The sequence below is a fragment of the Gouania willdenowi genome, chromosome 17 (assembly GCF_900634775.1).
Source record: "Gouania willdenowi chromosome 17, fGouWil2.1, whole genome shotgun sequence".
Lineage (NCBI taxonomy): Eukaryota > Metazoa > Chordata > Actinopteri > Blenniiformes > Gobiesocidae > Gouania > Gouania willdenowi.
Genome location: NC_041060.1, coordinates 29,488,364 through 29,506,227, shown reverse-complemented (window position 1 = coordinate 29,506,227; position 17,864 = coordinate 29,488,364). Strand labels below are relative to the sequence as shown.

The following is a 17,864-nucleotide window of genomic DNA, read 5'->3' as shown; positions in this document are numbered from 1 at the left end:
GAGACAATGCTGTATCATATAAGAGTAACTATTCAGCTAGTTTCATCACATTGTTCGAAACCAGTGTCTGATGGTTCTGCATCTCTTAACATGACCTTAATGACCCTTATATATGTGAAGGTTTTATTTGGTGGCCTAATGATTATAAAAGCAGGCTTGTAACTGCTAGATCATTGGTTTGAATCCAACGTGGGCCATCACACATGCAGTTTTTTTTTTAATTATTACATGTATTGTGTTTCACAAAAAAATATATGTTTTATAATTTATTCTATGCTGTTTTTTATTATTAATTGTATTGTGTTTGTACAATAAAATATATGTTTTATAATTTATTCTGTGCAGTTTTTGCAATAATAGCTGTTGTATTCATATAAATTTGATCATGACAATCATATTTTTTTTTATCATTGGTTGATTTTTTTAATCAATGGTCGACTGATGTGATGTTTTAAGCATTTTTTTTAAATCAGTACAACAATCTCTGTGCATTACTAATCCAGCACATGTATCAGTATGTAGCGGTCACGTACTGAGATTGTAAGAGAATCTCATTACGGAGGTAAACTCAGACTGTGACACTGGAGCCGAAAAAATACCTTCTCAATGAAGACAATACAGTGTATAAAGTTCTATACAGTTAAAATAGTATTGAATAATTTAATGTGGTAATGTTTTTGAAAGGCTACAAAAAATAACTTGAATTTGATAACACATGATCATGTCAGTCAAAACATGCTATAAATGCTAATTTCTTGCAACATATCAAGCATGCATATTAAAGCAGAACTAAGTAACTTGCGCGAAGCGCACCCCCTAAAGGTCCCTTTTGGTTATGTCTCTGTTGTAAACACTCCTCACCCCCCGCCGCCTGCTACATGCACACTTTTGAGCTCCCAAGACGGTAGAATGATAACACGAAGAAATGTCTGAAGAGGTGGGCACTATCGAACATGAACACCGGGAAGTCTGCGTCCAATTTACAGCCTTCTTTTTCCTTCAGCTCTCGCCATCCAGCATATGCCTTCCCCAAAAGGATTTGTGTTTGAGCCCTCTGTCGATCCTATTCCCATTTTTTTTCCTTCCCTCCTCGGACAAAGGTTTTTTCTGCCTTTTTTTTCCTGGCTCCACCATGATATATGTTTGAGAAAAGTGAATTTGTAGTCAACCGTGAGCAGCCACGGGGCTGGTGATAGTCTAGCATTAGTGTGTATTGGGCTGTCATAAAGCAGTACATCTTATCGCGACAACGAGAACAGAGCTGCAAGACTGGTACCAACTCGAAGGCAGGGAACATTGCAAGCATGGTTTTCTGGCCAGAGACAGCAGAGGGAGAAGAAAGACCCCTCAATCACCACATAAACACTTGTATTACCCTCAGAGGGACTACAAGAAGGATTTATTAAGTTGAAAAAGTTACTTAATTCTGCTTTAACAGCTGATTCCATCATACGCAGTGGTGGGCCGTGCATTTGGTACATGGGCCTTCAAAGGGGAATTACACTTAATAACACTGCGATGATGTCATAAAGATTTCACGCATTCAGTATTGCAAATGAGGGTGAAGACTAACACAATAACTGGCATGTTGGCAATTAAATATTTTTTTCCAGAATAGTCTTTTTGTTGGTTTAGTTATCTTACCAGGGATTTAAAACTTAAGGTTAGCTACAGGTCAGAATCAGAATCAGAATTCCTTTATTAATCCCAGGGGGAAATTGCTTATGTTACAGCCACAGAAAAAAATCACAAATAAAAGAGTATAAATGTTTAACAAAGACGAAAGAAAGAATAAATGTAAAAATAAGTGTATAATTAAGTAAAAGACTGTTAAAAAAATAGGGATCAGATACACACACATTACAGTAGTAGAAAATAAAGTAGGATAGATAATACTAATAATAATAATATAAATATCCAAATATGATACAGATATTTACAACAATCAAGCTGTGAGGTTACAGTGATGAATTATACAGTGTGATCACCACAGGCAGGAATGATTTCCTGTGGCGTTCTGTGGAGCACCGTGGTTTAATCAGCCTGGTGCTGAAGGTACTTCTGTGACTAACCAGTAAATCATGGAGTGGGTGGGACTCATTGACCAAGGTGGCCTTCACCTTGGACAGGCTCCTCCTCTCTGTCACCACTGTCAGAGAGTCCAGTTTAATCCACACAACGTCACTGGCCTTGTGGATGAGTCTGTTGAGTCTTTTGGCGTCTGCGACCCTCAGTCTGCTCCCCCAGCAAACAACAGCGTAGAGGATCACACTCACCACCACAGACTCATAAAACATCCTCAGCATTTTTCTGCAGATGTTGAAGGACCTCAGCCGTCTCAGAAAATAGAGGCAGCTTTGGCCCTTCCTGTAGAGGGAGTCATTGTTCTTCCCCCAGCCCAGTTTATTGTCTATCACCACTCCCAAGTATTTATACTCCTCCACAATGTCCACACTTACCCCCTGGATGGAGACAGGGCTGACTGGCCTTTTGGTTCTCCTCAAGTCCACAATCAGCTCCTTGGTCTTTGTCACATTGAGCTGTAGATGGTTCCGCTCACTCCATGTGACAAAGCTGTCGCCAGCAGCACTGTACTCCACCTCGTCTCCCTCCCTGATGCATCCAACCACTGCAGAGTCGTCAGAGAACTTCTGGAGATGACAGGTGTCAGTGCAGTAGCTGAAGTCCGTGGTGAAGAAGAAGGGAGAGAATACAGTCCCTTGAGGGGCCACGGTGTTGCTGACCACTTTGTCAGACACAGTGTCACAGGCGTACGAACTGTGGTCTGCCAGTTAAGTAGTCCACAATCCAGGACACAATTGAGGAGTCGCCTGCATCTCTGTCAGCTTCGCAAGGAAAGTTGATGGTCTTTACAGGTTGCAGGAGTTAACGTAGGAAGGTGGCAGTCATTGTACAATGTGATATATTTTTAGGTTAATCAATTGTTTTACCATAATTTTATTTGAAGTTAATGTTAAAAGCAGAGAATACATTTTGTGTATGTACCTGTACATATGTGACAGTAAAGTAGATTCTGATAAGACCTGACTGCTTAACGAGCATGCTTAATGTTTTAAAGTCACAGCCCTTCTTTAAGAGAACATGAAGAAATAGCTTGGGATCACATTTCCCACACAGTTTAAAAGTATTATTCAAGGAAGAACTGATGCTGTCTGAGTGGCCTCAGATTTTGCTATTATTGTGCACTTCTTGTTTTATTTTTTGGATGAATTGGCCTTGGAAGGATTTGCCTGCTTCTTTCAAATAACACTCCTAATTTTGGAGCTTGGAATCTCTGGCATTGTCTTATTATGTTTTATTTTGGCCTACAGCTTCCATCCTCCCCTGTAATGCCACAGGAACTGAGGCCTCAGATCCCCTAACAGTAAGTAATTTATTGTGAACTTAGTTTTTCTCTTTGTTGTGGTTTATCACCCAAACCTCTCCAGTTCTTAATGCAATTGTTACATTTCTAAACACCTCAAAACAATAACATATTTATTTTATATAATCAAATATATTTAAACCAGTTTGTCATCTCAGATAGTTTGGAAATTGCTGCTGTATCTTGATCAAGTTTATGTTTACCTTTTTACAATAATGTGTCATTTTAGAAATGGGTAAAACTGAAATCTAGCTCTTTGTGCTTTGTGTGGACATACTCAACAAGTGAAAGCATCCTTTCTGTAATTCTTCTCTGCAGGGCTTCTGTCGCTGCAGACCAAACGTAGAGGGACCCCTCTGTGACAAGTGTAAACCTCTCTACTGGAATCTGGCTTCGGACAACCCCCAAGGATGCTCAGGTAAGAAAAAGACATTTTTCAATGCTCCGTCTTCTTAAAGGTCCAGTATCATGCTATTTTCACCCATCTCCATTTGTTCTAAGAACCCCAATAAAGTATTTGAGGTTTATTTTCCCAAACTTGCCTGTTTTCCAGAGTTTTAGCCCTCTGAAATGTTACTTTCTGAGCAGTTCTAAAAACGGGCTGTTTTGGGGCCTTCATGCATAGTCATGAGTAGGCGTGTCTCTAGACGCAGACTTCATGCCTCTCTCTTGCGAGGGAGATCACATGGATATTAAAGCAGCTATTGTGATTGTGAGTCCGTCTCAGCGCTTCAGGCTGTGTGTTTATCACAACAGCAGCAGAAGCAGCAGTGGAGTAATTCAGCTGCTTCAAACACTCAACAGAGTGTTAAACTGCTAATCACTTTCTTCTCCTCCTCGTCTCTATTAACTACAGGAATAGTGCATTTAAGGTGATAATAATTTGTTTTGTCCAAACGCTGCGTTGCATTGTGTCACAAACACATCAGATCAAGTCAAAGGTGATACGAGGCGATATAACGTATACTAAAAATGGAACGGCTCCGGGCATTGAAAAATTGTTTGCGTGGGTGTGGTTTGTAGGGGGCGTTGCTTGCACTGTACTCACGGCTGCAGTTGGATATACTTGCATTTGGTACTTACACCGGCAGCAGGCACTTCCTGGAGGGGGTGGTTCAGACTTGATGTCACTAAAGTTTTTCCGCTTGTTTTTCAGAAGAGACAGATATCACCGCTCCCTTCATTGTAAAGTGACTTTGAGTACCCAGAAAAGCGCTATATAAAATTGATGTATAATAATAATAATAATAATAATAATAATAATAATAATAATAATAATAATAATAATAAAAATCAGTATCTGCATATTCTTGACTTTTTGTGACCAATTTTCAATTCAATTTGTGGAAATTTTAGTGAATAATTTGAGGAAAATTATAATTAATAAGGAAAACAAGTGCAGGTTACACAGTACTTGATTGCAAGATGATGCTTAGGGTTTTTTTGTGTTGAACTTCAAAGTTGAAGATGCTGTCGTATCAGGTACAGTTTCAACATCTTGTTGTCAGTCTATTCACTGCATAAATCTGAGTGTTTCTGCCCAAATATCAGACTGCCTGTGCAATCTGGAAGGAACGCTGAGTGGTGTCGGACAATGTGAGCAGGTGGGTGACTTTTTTTCCTCCTTTATCTCCTTTGATTGTCATGTGTCTACCAGCTGTATCACATTTAAGTGGGTGTAATCCAGGTGTGTCCAAACATTTTTCACAAAGGGCCAAATACCTAAAACGATTTGAATGGCTGGGCACTATAACAGGGAGTTGGGTGTTTCTACACCTTCTGTGGATCATCTCCCCAGGTGGGCGGGATGGTGTATTTCTTAAAATCAAAATTACAATCAAAATTTGTCTTTTTTTTAAAAGCGCAGTTGATTCTATATCTATACCAGAAAAAAATCTGTGACCGCAGGTGGTGATAGTTGCACTTGTAGCATAGGCTTAAGTAGCCATTCACTCCTCCTTAAACATGACACTCCGGTGGGTGAACTAAATGCACACTGGAGAAAAAAATTAAATAAGTGCTGTGGTTATTTTGGGCGACTGTGGCTCAGGGGGTAGAGGGTCGTCTTCTGATCGAGAGGTTGGGGATTCGATCCCAGTACCTGACTATGTGTCGAAGTGTCCTTGGGCAAGACACTGAACCCTAAGTTGCTCCCAATGGTCGACTAGCGCCTTGCATGGCAGTCCTGTCCCATTGGTGTGTGAATGTGAGAGTGATTGGGTGAATGAGCTGATATGTAAAGCGCTTTGGGACTGCTTCAGTGTGGTTATAAGGCACTATATAAATCAAGTCCATTTACCATTTACCATTTTACTAATTTAAAAACAAAATAGAAATAGAAAAAAAAAAAAAACAGACATGCAGTGGTTGTCTGTGGTGTAATGACTACTGTAATGAATCTATAAGTGCTCCTTGTTTCGTGTGATCAACTTCTGTGTGTGTTGACGGCTGCTGTTCGTGGCTCATGGTATTGAAACGTGCAAAAATAAATGAATAAAATGTACGATTGAATCTATATGGGAGTTTGGCCCCTTTTTTCCAAACTGAAAGTAATTATGTGTATTTGACTGTATTTATGCACATTATATTGTTACTGCTCTCCTGGTATGTCTAGAAAAGTGGACAATGTTACTGCAAGCCAAGAGCATGTGGCCTCACATGTGATACCTGCAAGGATGGTTACTTCCTTCTACAGAAGAAAAATTACTTTGGATGTCAAGGTAACATATTATCACACGTTTTAAGATTTATGCGCACAGCATTTTTTTTTTAAAAAACAGACATGTTTACTGTCATATGTGTTTTATTTCATTTGAACACTACATGCTTTTTACATCTGTTACTATTTCGGGATACCTGAAAGCTCCTCCCACACACACCACAGGTGGGGGCAGGCAAGACAAGTTTCTTCCTCCAGCTGCTAATAAAAACCCCTGCCTCCACCTGTGATGTGTATGGGAGGAGCTTGCAGGTATCCCGAAATATTACCATATGAAATATTACAATTGTGATTTTTTTTTTTTTTCACCAGTGGCTCTATTTTGTTTGTTTTTTTAGCGGCCCTAATCCTTTTTTGCACATAACAGTTGAACAGCTGAAAAATAGTAATAGTAAAACAAGTAATTTTTATGAAAATGTAATTGAGAAATAGTTTTAAAAAAAAAAGAGTTTGAAGAGAAGTGGACCTTCTTCAAATGTACCTTAAAAAAAAAGTGCTTAAAACAACTTGAATACATTTTTTGACATTAAAAATGTAGGATAATTTATGTGTCAACATTATTTAAGAAACAGATCAAAACAACCAATTAAACACCTAAACTGTCTTTTTTTCTGTGTTACTTTTTGGCTCTCAATAAACCCATTTCATTCACTTTATTGTTTTGTTGGTGGTGCACACACTGAATATATTTCTCTGAAATGTTAACTCTCCACTGCTCAATTTGTTCTCATCTGAAATGTTTACAACTCTTAGGATGTCAGTGCGATATTGGTGGGGCCATTGACTTTGCATGTGATGAGACTTCAGGACAATGTCAATGTCGCAAAAACATAGTCGGTCGCACCTGTACAAAGTAAGATATCTCAGTGTTTTGTGATTCTATGAAACAGTTCCTACAATGCTTTATACTTACATTCAATCTTCTTTCTTTTCTTTACTGATAGACCAGCACAAGGCTACTACTTTCCTGATTTACACCAGCTAAAATATGAAGTAGAAGATGGCACCACACCAAACGCCAGGCCAGTACGCTTCGGCTACAATACACAAGAGTTCCCTGATTTCAGCTGGAGAGGTTACGCTGTAATGTCTCTTTCACAGGTTTGTCCATTTACACTCACACATTAAGGACTGTCGATTTATGTCTCACAATATTATGTAAAAACTGAGGTCTTCAGGCAATCAGCAAGAATAAGTGGTAATATCCCTAACTCTGTGATTTAATTGGTTGCTTTTGTCCTTTGCATGGGTTTAAAAAGATGAAGATAGATATCAGTGATTACTGTCATAGAAAACTTTATGTATTTATTTTCTAAAATACCTCTTATTGTAGATTTATTAATTTCTTTCATTGTCCTGTGCTGTTTTAGTGTTACTATCTTTTCGAACAATTCCCCTGAATTCTTGAATTTTTTTGTTGCACTAGACTTTTATTCTAATATCACTCGTGTCTCTCTCTAATAAGCCTTTTCACACTCTAGAACTGCGCATGCGCGTCCTCGGGGGTCATAAAGGTTGAGAGGGATAAAAACATAAACAAGCTTGGTCGGTCTGTTAATATTTCTAACCTAACAGCGTTTGTAATTTTTTTTCAGATATCTAGTGTTAATAGTGTTCACATATATATATATATATATATATATATAATGCTGGGCAAGTTAACGCATTATTATTGCGTTAACACATGAATTAATTAATGCCGACAATTATTTTATCACGCATTAACGCAGTTTTTATTACCATTTTATTTTGAAAGTTCGTTGCTCATTGGGTCGGATGTTGTCATGTCACATGATGAAGAGCCGGAACAGAAAATGAACAAGGAGAAAGGTACCGAATAGCGAACGTGGGCTTCAGCAGTCCACATGCATCGTGTGGGCGAAGCATCGATAGGCAAAAGCAAGACAAGCTAACAAATGCCATGGCGAAGTGGATAGCTACAAACGGAAGGCCGTTTATCGTGTATCGCTGCAGATGTTGGTCTGAGGAACGTTCTTAGGAATGAATGACGGCAGGTATGAGCCTCCCTCAAGGCGCACCATCACAAGAAGAATATATGAGTTGTATGAAAAGGAATCAACTATTAAAGTGACGGCATTACAACGTGCGCCAATGGTTGCTCTCACTGGAGACTACTGGTGCAGATGAGTAAGAAAATGTAACGTTGGTGGATAAATGCAGTTAATTAGGTCATTGACAATCTTTTTTTTTTTTTAATTTATATTTAAACTGAGATTCTCCAAAGAAAATCTAGTACAACATGGGTTTGAAAGACAAATAAGTCCCATGCAGAGGAAATCACTCTTTTTTTTGTGTGCTCAACCACTTCATCTCACTCTTTATAGGACACTTGCTACTGAAAATAGCCTGTTTATGCTGCTCCCTAAGAATAAAAATGTATCTGCTGTTACTTGTTTAGAAAAAAAAAAAACTGATTTAAAAATGTTGCTGTTGCTCAGACGGTTGATCCTGCTGTGTAAAGGGAATTCTGCTCTTAATAAGCACCTTAGTTGTTTGTGTTAAGTGTTTAAAAGCCAAATCTTGTGTCACTTTTGTTCATACAGCAGTACTTTTTAAATAAAAGTGTGCAATCCACTACGATGGGAGCAGCTCATCAGCTGTGTGGTAGCGAGGGCAGTCCCTTCGCTACCACCCCTCGTTACCCCTGGTGAATGAAAACACTGACTATCTGGGTCTCCATCGGGTGGAGTTTGGACTCTACCAGGGAATGATGCTAATATCCGAGAACTTTTGTCAAACCGATGGGAGAAGCAGTTTCAAAGGGACAGACCTGACACTCTTCTCTCATTGATGGGACTTGGTCTCTGAACAATAAGCCCCGACTTCCAGGGTCTCCAGCGGGTGCAATTTGGACTCTACCCAAAAACGACACACATATTCGGACACGGGGGGAACATGGCTTTCTGCTGATCCATGCACTTTATAAAGCCAATTGGTGAAACAGTATCAAAGCAAAGACCTTCCTTGCTTTGACTCTTCTTCTCCCAAGCTGATTGTTATGTATTTTATGTATTTACCTTTTGGCATGACCAAAGACATGTTTTCCATCACAGTTGTATAAAGTGTTGACTAGACGTGGGACTCGATTGAAAAATTGAAAAATCTAATTAACTTGCTACTTTGTAGTTGATTCATCTTGATTAATCCAAGTTAATTAAAGATTAAGATTAAATCGGGGCTTTCGCCTTTAATCGGCCATGTAATGTTGTTACATTAATGGAATTTGTCCTCTGCATTTAACCCATCCCTGAGGAGCACCTAACAAGTGACACTTTTCAATTTAAATGGATTTTGGTATCTGACTGAATCATGTAACAATTAATGAGCTTAAACAACAAAATTGTGTTTATCATTTTCATCTCTGAGTTCTATATGAATAAAGAATACTATGATTGCATTGTTCACAAGGCACAAACTTAAATTTAAATAAGCTACATTCATGCTTTTCTGGATTTTTTTTTAAAACTCTCTAAAACAAACTTGTTTTTGTGTAAACGCAACATTTGTTCAGGCGACAGGATACATGCTCCAAGCACCACAAACGCATCCCTGCATACTATGTGCACACTCGATAACTAACAATCTAAAATAAAGTAATTCAAAATAAGAGGGAGTAAAATAGAGAGGAAAGGAGGAAGGAAATAAGTGAGAATAAAAAGAATCAGGTTGTAAGAATAAATAATAAAATAATACACTCTAGTATTTGAATGCAATAGGGCTGTTCCAATAAATGATCTGCTTTTTTTACATTTTTAAGTTAATCACATCACCTTCACTCTTGCTTTAGCCACTGTTTTGTTGCACACAGCCTGCTGAAACTTCAGTGCAGATGTGTTTCATGGGCTCATTTTAGAGGGAACACTCTCTCTTTCAGCCAGAGGTGATCCTAATGTTTACCCTTGGCTTTCCTGGCCTTTCCATATTGTAATGCACTACTCCAACATCAAGCACAGTCACAACTGATAGGGTGGATCTTGGTGGTGGGAAAAAAAAATGACTTTCCTTCTTCTTGAAGGTTTGCTTTGCTTCAGCAGCCTTTGACCTCTTTTAATTTGTTTTCTGGTCGTCACTGATTTCTAAGCCTTCCTCGTAACATCATTTCCTCATTGTATTCTAAAATAACAGTTCACATAGTCATCTGCTCTTTAATCTCATCCCTGCAGAGTGAAGTCAGTGTAACAGTGCATGTTGAACCAAAAAATGGGAGGCAGCTCTACCGTGTGCTGCTCCGGTTCATTAACCCCCGCAGCACCAGTGTGATTGCTACCATCCACGTCACCAATATCCCAGGCTCTACAGGTAAGGCTGCCTCTGAGATTTTAATCAGCTCTTACATTCCACCGTTAAACAACACATACTGTATATTTATTCATACATTGTGCTTCATGCATTGTCAGTATTCTGATGATTTATTGTTAATATTAGTACAATATCATTTACCATCTGTGCTAATTTCTCTGCAGGGTTACACCAGAGAAAAAAAATAATTTTTCCAAGGAGTCTTTCTCCGACCTTCCTCACCGTCCCAGGAGACAGTTTTGCTGAACCTTTTGCATTGAACCCTGGAAAGTGGATCATCCATATCAGAGCAGAGGGAGTTCTTCTGGTGAGTTAAAAAAAAAAAAAAAAAAGAACGAAGGTTTTTACAAATGACTCATTTTATTTTTACTTTAAAGAACTTAGGAATCACAGACTCATAGAACTCTTAGGAGAGTAGAAATATCTTCAACACAGTGCAGATGTTGCAAATTCTATTGCAGAGAGTGATTTTTGGCCAGATCCAGCAGGGGTCAACTGTTAGGGGGGGAACTTCACATAGTGTTCTCTTCTGTTAAAGCAGAACTAAGTAACTTTCACTTAGCGCGCCCCCCTCCCCACCTCGGACAATCAGATCACCTATCCCTGTTTCTCACCCCAGCATACAGACCTCTCATACAAAGAACACTGCCTGAGGTGAGACTAATACGGATTTGGTCTGAAAATGCCATCCCACAGCTACAAGACTGCTTCTGCACAACCAACTGGGACATTTTTACACAGGAGGACTTGACTGACTACTCATCCACTGTTCTGTTTTATATTAAAACGTGCATGGATAATGTCACAGAGAAGGAGATGGCTTGACATTATCCAAATAGAAAACAACAACAAGACGGGACTCTGCCTTCAGGTCTGGAGATATGAATCTGTACAGCTCAGCCAGATCCAACCTGAAGAGGGGCATCAAGCGAGCAAAGGCAGCATATGCCAGAAAGATTGAGGGACACTTCAGAGAGGGGAACCCCCGGCATGTTTGGCAGGGCCTCTGTGACCTCGTCAATATGAACTGCTCCAGTGCTCCCACCACCAGCACCAGCACAGATCTGGCAGAGGAGCTGAATCAGTTCTTTGCTAGGTTTGATGTCAGAGAGGAGGAGGATGCCCCGATGCTGCTGCCCGCTGACATTCTGGCCCTCACTGTGAGCACGGAGGAGGTCAGGAGGGTGCTCTGGGTTCTGAACCCGTCGAAGGCTACAGATCCTGATGGTGTCCAGGGGAGGGTACTGAGGGGCTGTGCAAACCAGCTAGCTAGGTTTTTACTAACATTTTTGATTTTTCCTTGGCTGCCTGCACAGTCCCCAGCTGCCTGAAATCTGCAACCATTCTACCCATCCCCAAGAAGCGCTCGGTCAGCAGCCTGAATGACTACAGACCTGTGGCTCTCACCTCTGTTGTGATGAAGTGCTTTGAGAGACTGCTTTTGCGGCACATAAAATCTTTACTGCCTCCCAGTCTCGATCAACACCAATTCGCATACAGAGCCAACAGGTCCACAGGTGATGCCATCAATACAGTCCTCCACACAGTGTGTGAACACCTTGAACGCTCTGGCAGTTATGCGTGGATGTTGTTTGTGGACTTCAGTTCTGCTTCTAACAAGCTTGTTCCGAGCAGACTGTTGTCCGTCTGGGTATTGGCGAGCACACCTGCAGAGGGATCGAAGATTTTCTCCCCGACTGTCTGCAGTAAGTCAGGCTAGGGGATCACCAGTCACAGCACTGGGGCTCCCCAGGGCTGTGTGCTCAGTCCAATGCTGTACACCCTGTATACCCATGACTGCACCCCAATTCACAGCATCAACGTTCTCGTAAAAATTGTGGCTGACACTGCCGTGGATGGGCTGATTTGCAACAACGATGAGACGGCCTACAGAGAGGAGGTCCTGAACCTCACTGCCTGGTGCACACCCTGTTCTCACTGCTGCCCTCAGGGAAGAGGTACAGGTCCATCAAGGCCCACACTTCCAGATTCACTAACACTTTTTATCTGACTGCAATCAGGGTACACAGTAATCACACCCTGTTTCATTGTTTCAGTCACTCTTCAATGTACACTATATTGCCATTGCTGTTATAATTCTCTCCTATTGTACATTTTATTTTATTTTATTTATTTTATTTCATTTCATTTCATATTTTTACTAGTTTATTGTGATTTTATTTTATTATATACTCTTGCACCACCAAAGTTGTCCTTTAATTTTGTTGTACATTGTGTATAATGACAATAAAAGCCTTCTATTCTGTTCTATTCTATTTCATTCTAAAGGTACCTTTTGGTTATGTCACTGTCGTAAACATTCCACACCCGCGAGGCAGTATCTCCTCACTCCTGCATCAGTGAGATGGGCAGCGGGAGGCATCCTAACTTACCAGGGCAAAAATAAAGTGGTTAATCTTGAATAAGCCTACACTCTGAGTGAACTCATCTTTTAGTAACTGAGTAAGTTGTACATGTTGTTGCGAGAAAGAGAACAGAGCTGCAAGTCTGCCATTGGGTCAAAGGCAGGGAAAGTTGCAAGTGCCGTTTTCTGGCCAGAGACAGCAGGGGGAGATGAAAGACCCCTCAATTGCCCCATAAACACTTATCCTCAGAGGGACTACGAGGAGGATTTATTAAGGTGAAAAAGTTACTTAGTTCTGCTTTAACAGCTGCATCTGATTCCATCATATGCAGTGGTGGGCCTTGCATTTGGCACCTGGGCCTTCAATAGGGAATTACACTTAATAGCACCACGATGATGTCATAAAGATTTCAAGTATTCAGTATTGCAAATGAGGGTGTAGACTAACACAATAACTGGGTTCAAACAACTCCAAACCTGCACACAACACTCCACCTGGAGCCTACATGAAAGCATAATGTGAAAAAATACATTACACTCACCACTGATGCTTGCTGAGTTTTTAGAGACAAAACCTATCCTCCTTTCTTTGCACACAAAGGACTTCAACGACTTTCAGTTCCAACAATACATCCTTTCATATCACCAAGGCTGAGAGAATATGTCCTGGCATACGTGTATAAATGTCTCCGTGGGCAGAGTGTCTCTGGGCACAGAGTGACTACGAGTGGCTCTGTGCGCATGGTGCACATGAGATTCGTACAGTGGAAATTGTGAGCGCGAACCAGTTTGTGCCTTAAACCGGTCCCTCTTTTTTTGAGTTGGGGATCATATCTCACTTGCTCAAATGTTCTCACCACCGCCTGCAGCCCCACCTTGGTTTAGTGTTGCCCTGCTTTCTTGGTCAGACATCTCAAATTTACAGAGCAGAAAATTGTATTAAGCTTCTCAGCATCAACCAGGACAAAACTATCCAGTGTTTCCTCAGGCAAAGAGACACTCAGAACTGGTAAAAACCATGTTTCAATTTGATAAAATAATAGTTTTATTAGTGTTGATGTTTGCTTTGAAGTGGTCTGCAAACTGCTCACAAAGAGACTCAGAGGTGGTGGTCTGTGAACTGTTAAAATTGGGATTGAGTAAAAGGTCAGTAATTGAAAATAAAACCTTGGGTTTATTGTTATGAGTGGTAATTATTTTAGTGCGACCATATTACATACAAAGTCAATGGGAAGACGTGACAAACACGACATTTGATCAGGCAACAGGATACGTGCTGTAAGCACTAGAAACGAAAATAAGAGGGAGTCGAATTGAGGGGAGGGTGTGTGTGCGTGCGTGCGTGCGTGCATGTGGAGCAAATATCTCCCCGTATCTTTTCGACCTGAAACTTTATCAACGGTTTCCAAATACCCCAAGTGTGTGCATCCATTATTTTGGAGTAATTTCAAAGCATTTATTTTAATTTTATTTTTCCCAGACAGCACATTCATGTTCACCCAGAAGTGAAAGCTATTCAGCTTTTGACCTCAGTGTGAGGGGGCGCTAACACATCATCTATATCTATTTCACTGGACAGCTCCCCTCCGGTGCGTGCCGGAGCCAATCACAGTGGCGAGCTAGAGTCACGTGTGCGGCCAGAGCCAATCGCTCGCTGAAGACCTGGAGTAGCACTAGACCTGCGCGCAGGCAAATGAGTGAGAGAGAGGAAGATAGTTTAAGGCTCTTTCACAAGTTTTAAGCTCCTGTGGACTTCTCTTTTGAGGAAACATACTTTTTGACTGCTCCTTATTTGGTGATTACGTTTCAAGTTTGTTTAACGTTTACTGTTTAGATCGGACGGACGGGATCCAAAAGTTATGACGGGACCTAGAAGTTTTTGATGGCCAATGGCCGCGGCTGTGTTGAAAGCGAGCGGTGAAAAATGCTCCACGGATACGGCATAATAAACGCTGCTGTTTTCACCACGTGCTATATAACGTAATGTGCACCTTGGATGTACATGCTGAACGCACACAGAGCCATTTAGAGAGAGAGTTGCGACAACGGAAGAGTTTTTTTTTTCTCAACACACGTATTTCAACAACCTGTGACGGAGTATGTGCATGCGTGTGGTTGATGCGCGTGCGTTTGTGTGAGAGAGAACCCACAGAGAAGATGGAGAGTCCCACACGGTAACCACGAGGACAGGTAGCGAGTCACACACACACTTGGGATTTATCTCTTGATGGTCAACATTTTTTTCTTTTCTTCCAGAATTTTCTGTTCCTGGAATACAAGGTTGGACAACAGACCAATACCATAAAGTGTAGCTCTACAGTCCCCACTCACCAAAACAGCGGGCCATCAGTGATTCCATTGTTAAAGACCTGATAATTGGATGTAGTCCCCAATCTCACTTGTGGACATTTTATTGAGATCGTGGATAACCAGTATTTACAATTGTCAAGAAGAACAATTTCTGAGAAATGAATACCAGAGCTGGTTAAAAAAAGTGAAAAGAAACAGTTTTGGAGAAGTTGGCAAAAGAGTCAACTGTATCCTTAACAACTGATATCTCGTCGGATAGCAAGCTTTGGTCCTTCATGGGTGTAACTGTCCACTTGTCAACAAGTCAAAGCACTTTTATGCCCTTATGCATCATATTTGCTGGACTGTAAACGTTTTGCAGGCTGACATAGTGGAGAAAGAATTGTTTCTGCCTTTGAGGAGATCACGGTGGAATATGGTATTTGTCATAAATAAGTGACATTATCATAGACAATGCTGTATACATGAAATGTGCTTTTAAAGTTAACATGCCACAACAGCAGTTTGATGACAGTGAAAGTGAGGGGAAAACCTTGATAACGAGCACTTGTGGGAGGACACAATTCCTGTTTCTAGTCAGAAATAGTTGCTGTACCTGACAAATAACAATCCTGTTTTGTTAAGAAATTTGTTAAGAGTTGAGATTTTTACATGTTCTGCTTTGATAGAGTTGCGGACACCTTTTTGGTCTGTCAAATATATTTTAAAAGAAACTAAAACTAAAGAGAGAATTTTTGTTAATTGTTCAACCATCTCATGGTTTTTGAAATACATTTTTAAGGTCTCATCTTGTCTCGGTCTTGAGCACAACACTAATATCAACTAAAACGTGCTGTATAGGGCCTCTCCAGGGCTGGACTTGGACACCTCGACCTTTGGCATTATCACTTTATATTGCACAATTTTATCTTTTGTTGCATACCATTGTGAAATGAAAAAGGTCTATTCTATTCATATTTTGCTGTCAAATTTGTCATCAAAGTAGCATTTTCATTGGTAATGACCATTATTTAAATGATGGATGGACATTATCTTCCTCTTTCATCAGGACTATTTGGTGCTGTTGCCTAAGGATTACTACGAGGCACCTCTGTTACAGGAAAAGGTTACCCAGCCCTGCACGTATTTACCCACTGCAAACAAGAATACAAAGTAATTATTTACTTGAGATTGTGTGTTATAACATACTTCTTGATTGGGATGGTTGTTCAATATGTCTCCCTGCTTGTCTCCCAGCTGTCTCCTGTATAAACACCTACCTTTGGAGGGCTTCAGCTCCACACTGGGCTCAGAGGGTACATTCTACACCAGGAGACGGCACAGGAGGAGGCATGCTGATGTGCGGCGTCCCACCCCCGATCACCCCGACATGGCTGTGCTCAATGAGAGACAGGTCAGCAAAAATCACCCTTTTAGGGTGTGAACTGCATAATATTACACTGATAGTGGGTAACTTCACTTTTACAGTAGCAGCTACCAACAACAGATCATTCCTCTTTGGAGAACACTCTTCTCTAACTGTCATTTTTGGATTTTTTTGCTTAATCATTTAAATTTGGCTAAATTTAGGTTTCTTCATTACACAGGCACTGAACAAGATTTTTTTTTCTTCTTTTTTTAAAGAAACTATATTTGAAAAGAGAGATTCACTGTCCACTCAGAACATTTTGGATTAAAATATGTTCAAAGATGATAATGGATTTTTGACCAAATGTCACCCAAAAAAATTTACATACTGCAGCTTTAATGCGGGTCGATATGAAAAATACATGCTGAGCAGTGTTTTGTTTGACACCAGGTAAAATTAGTAAAGGCAGGTTTATAATGAGTTAAATTTTTTTTGGAAGAAAAAAAATCTGAGACTGAGTTTGACAAAATGTTATAAAGAGCATATATACTGTAGCTCTTTTTAGGCAATATTTCAATCGTCAAAACATGACATTTTTCAGTCTCTATGCATATTAGTAATAATTTTAATCTTATACTTTATTTTGTCTCTGCGTTTTCACTCTTTCACCCAATGGATTCCTATTCAAACACTAGGTCTAGTAATTGATTTGCTTCTCCTCTCTGTAGTCACAGCTCCAACTCAGTCTGCGCGTCCCTCGTCCTGGACTTTATGCTCTTATCTTTGAGTATGCAAGTGAGATGGACACTGTTCAAAATATTAACATACTCAACATATTTGACACAGTCAATGAGGAGTCCGGCGGCCAAATCTTTCTCAGGGCAAACATCTACAGATGTGCATACAGGTGAGTCATGTTACTAGATCTCTACTGTGGACAAGTGTCTTCAATAACTGTTAATGATACCGGTAAAAAAAATTACAAATGTTTGAAAACAGAATAAGGATTCTTGTGTTTTTGTGCGTGCAGTAATTTGTGCCGGAGTGTAGCAGTCAACAGCGAGAATCAAGTGGCAATGCTGGATTTTAGTCATGGAGCAAAAATTATTCTGCAGACTACCACTGCGTCCTTCCTTCTAGTAAGACGAATTATTACACAAACCGAGTGCAGTACACATGAGTGAAAATAGTGGTTATAAAAGGTATGTTTTTGCTATCAGCACTAGGAAATATGCAATAACAAAAATGAAGTGTCGCCCAAGCCTTAATGCAATAATAATGGCCAATCTCTGCTTTTTATCTTGCAATAAGTTGGCCATGTTTGTGCATATGCTACACGCACGGTCCACTTGTTCATTAACTGATCAATACCACAGCAAAATTTAAAGCAACCTCATTTGCATTGTGTGAAATGTGT

The 17,864-nt window shown here is 40.1% G+C and overlaps 1 protein-coding gene across 1 annotated transcript in view; it reads left to right on the top strand.

Moving 5' to 3' along the window:
• Positions 1–17,358, top strand: part of LOC114478810 (laminin subunit alpha-3-like) — a 97,026-nt gene extending 79,668 nt beyond the window's left edge. Inside the window, exons 11-21 of the mRNA XM_028472091.1 lie at positions 3,333–3,385; positions 3,704–3,803; positions 4,937–4,989; positions 6,000–6,105; positions 6,858–6,957; positions 7,049–7,205; positions 10,289–10,424; positions 10,589–10,731; positions 16,148–16,251; positions 16,336–16,492; positions 17,176–17,358. Coding sequence (XP_028327892.1) covers positions 3,333–3,385; positions 3,704–3,803; positions 4,937–4,989; positions 6,000–6,105; positions 6,858–6,957; positions 7,049–7,205; positions 10,289–10,424; positions 10,589–10,731; positions 16,148–16,251; positions 16,336–16,492; positions 17,176–17,358 — 1,292 coding nt within the window. The remainder of the gene's footprint in view (positions 1–3,332; positions 3,386–3,703; positions 3,804–4,936; positions 4,990–5,999; positions 6,106–6,857; positions 6,958–7,048; positions 7,206–10,288; positions 10,425–10,588; positions 10,732–16,147; positions 16,252–16,335; positions 16,493–17,175) is intronic.
• The last annotated feature ends 506 nt before the right edge of the window (positions 17,359–17,864 follow it).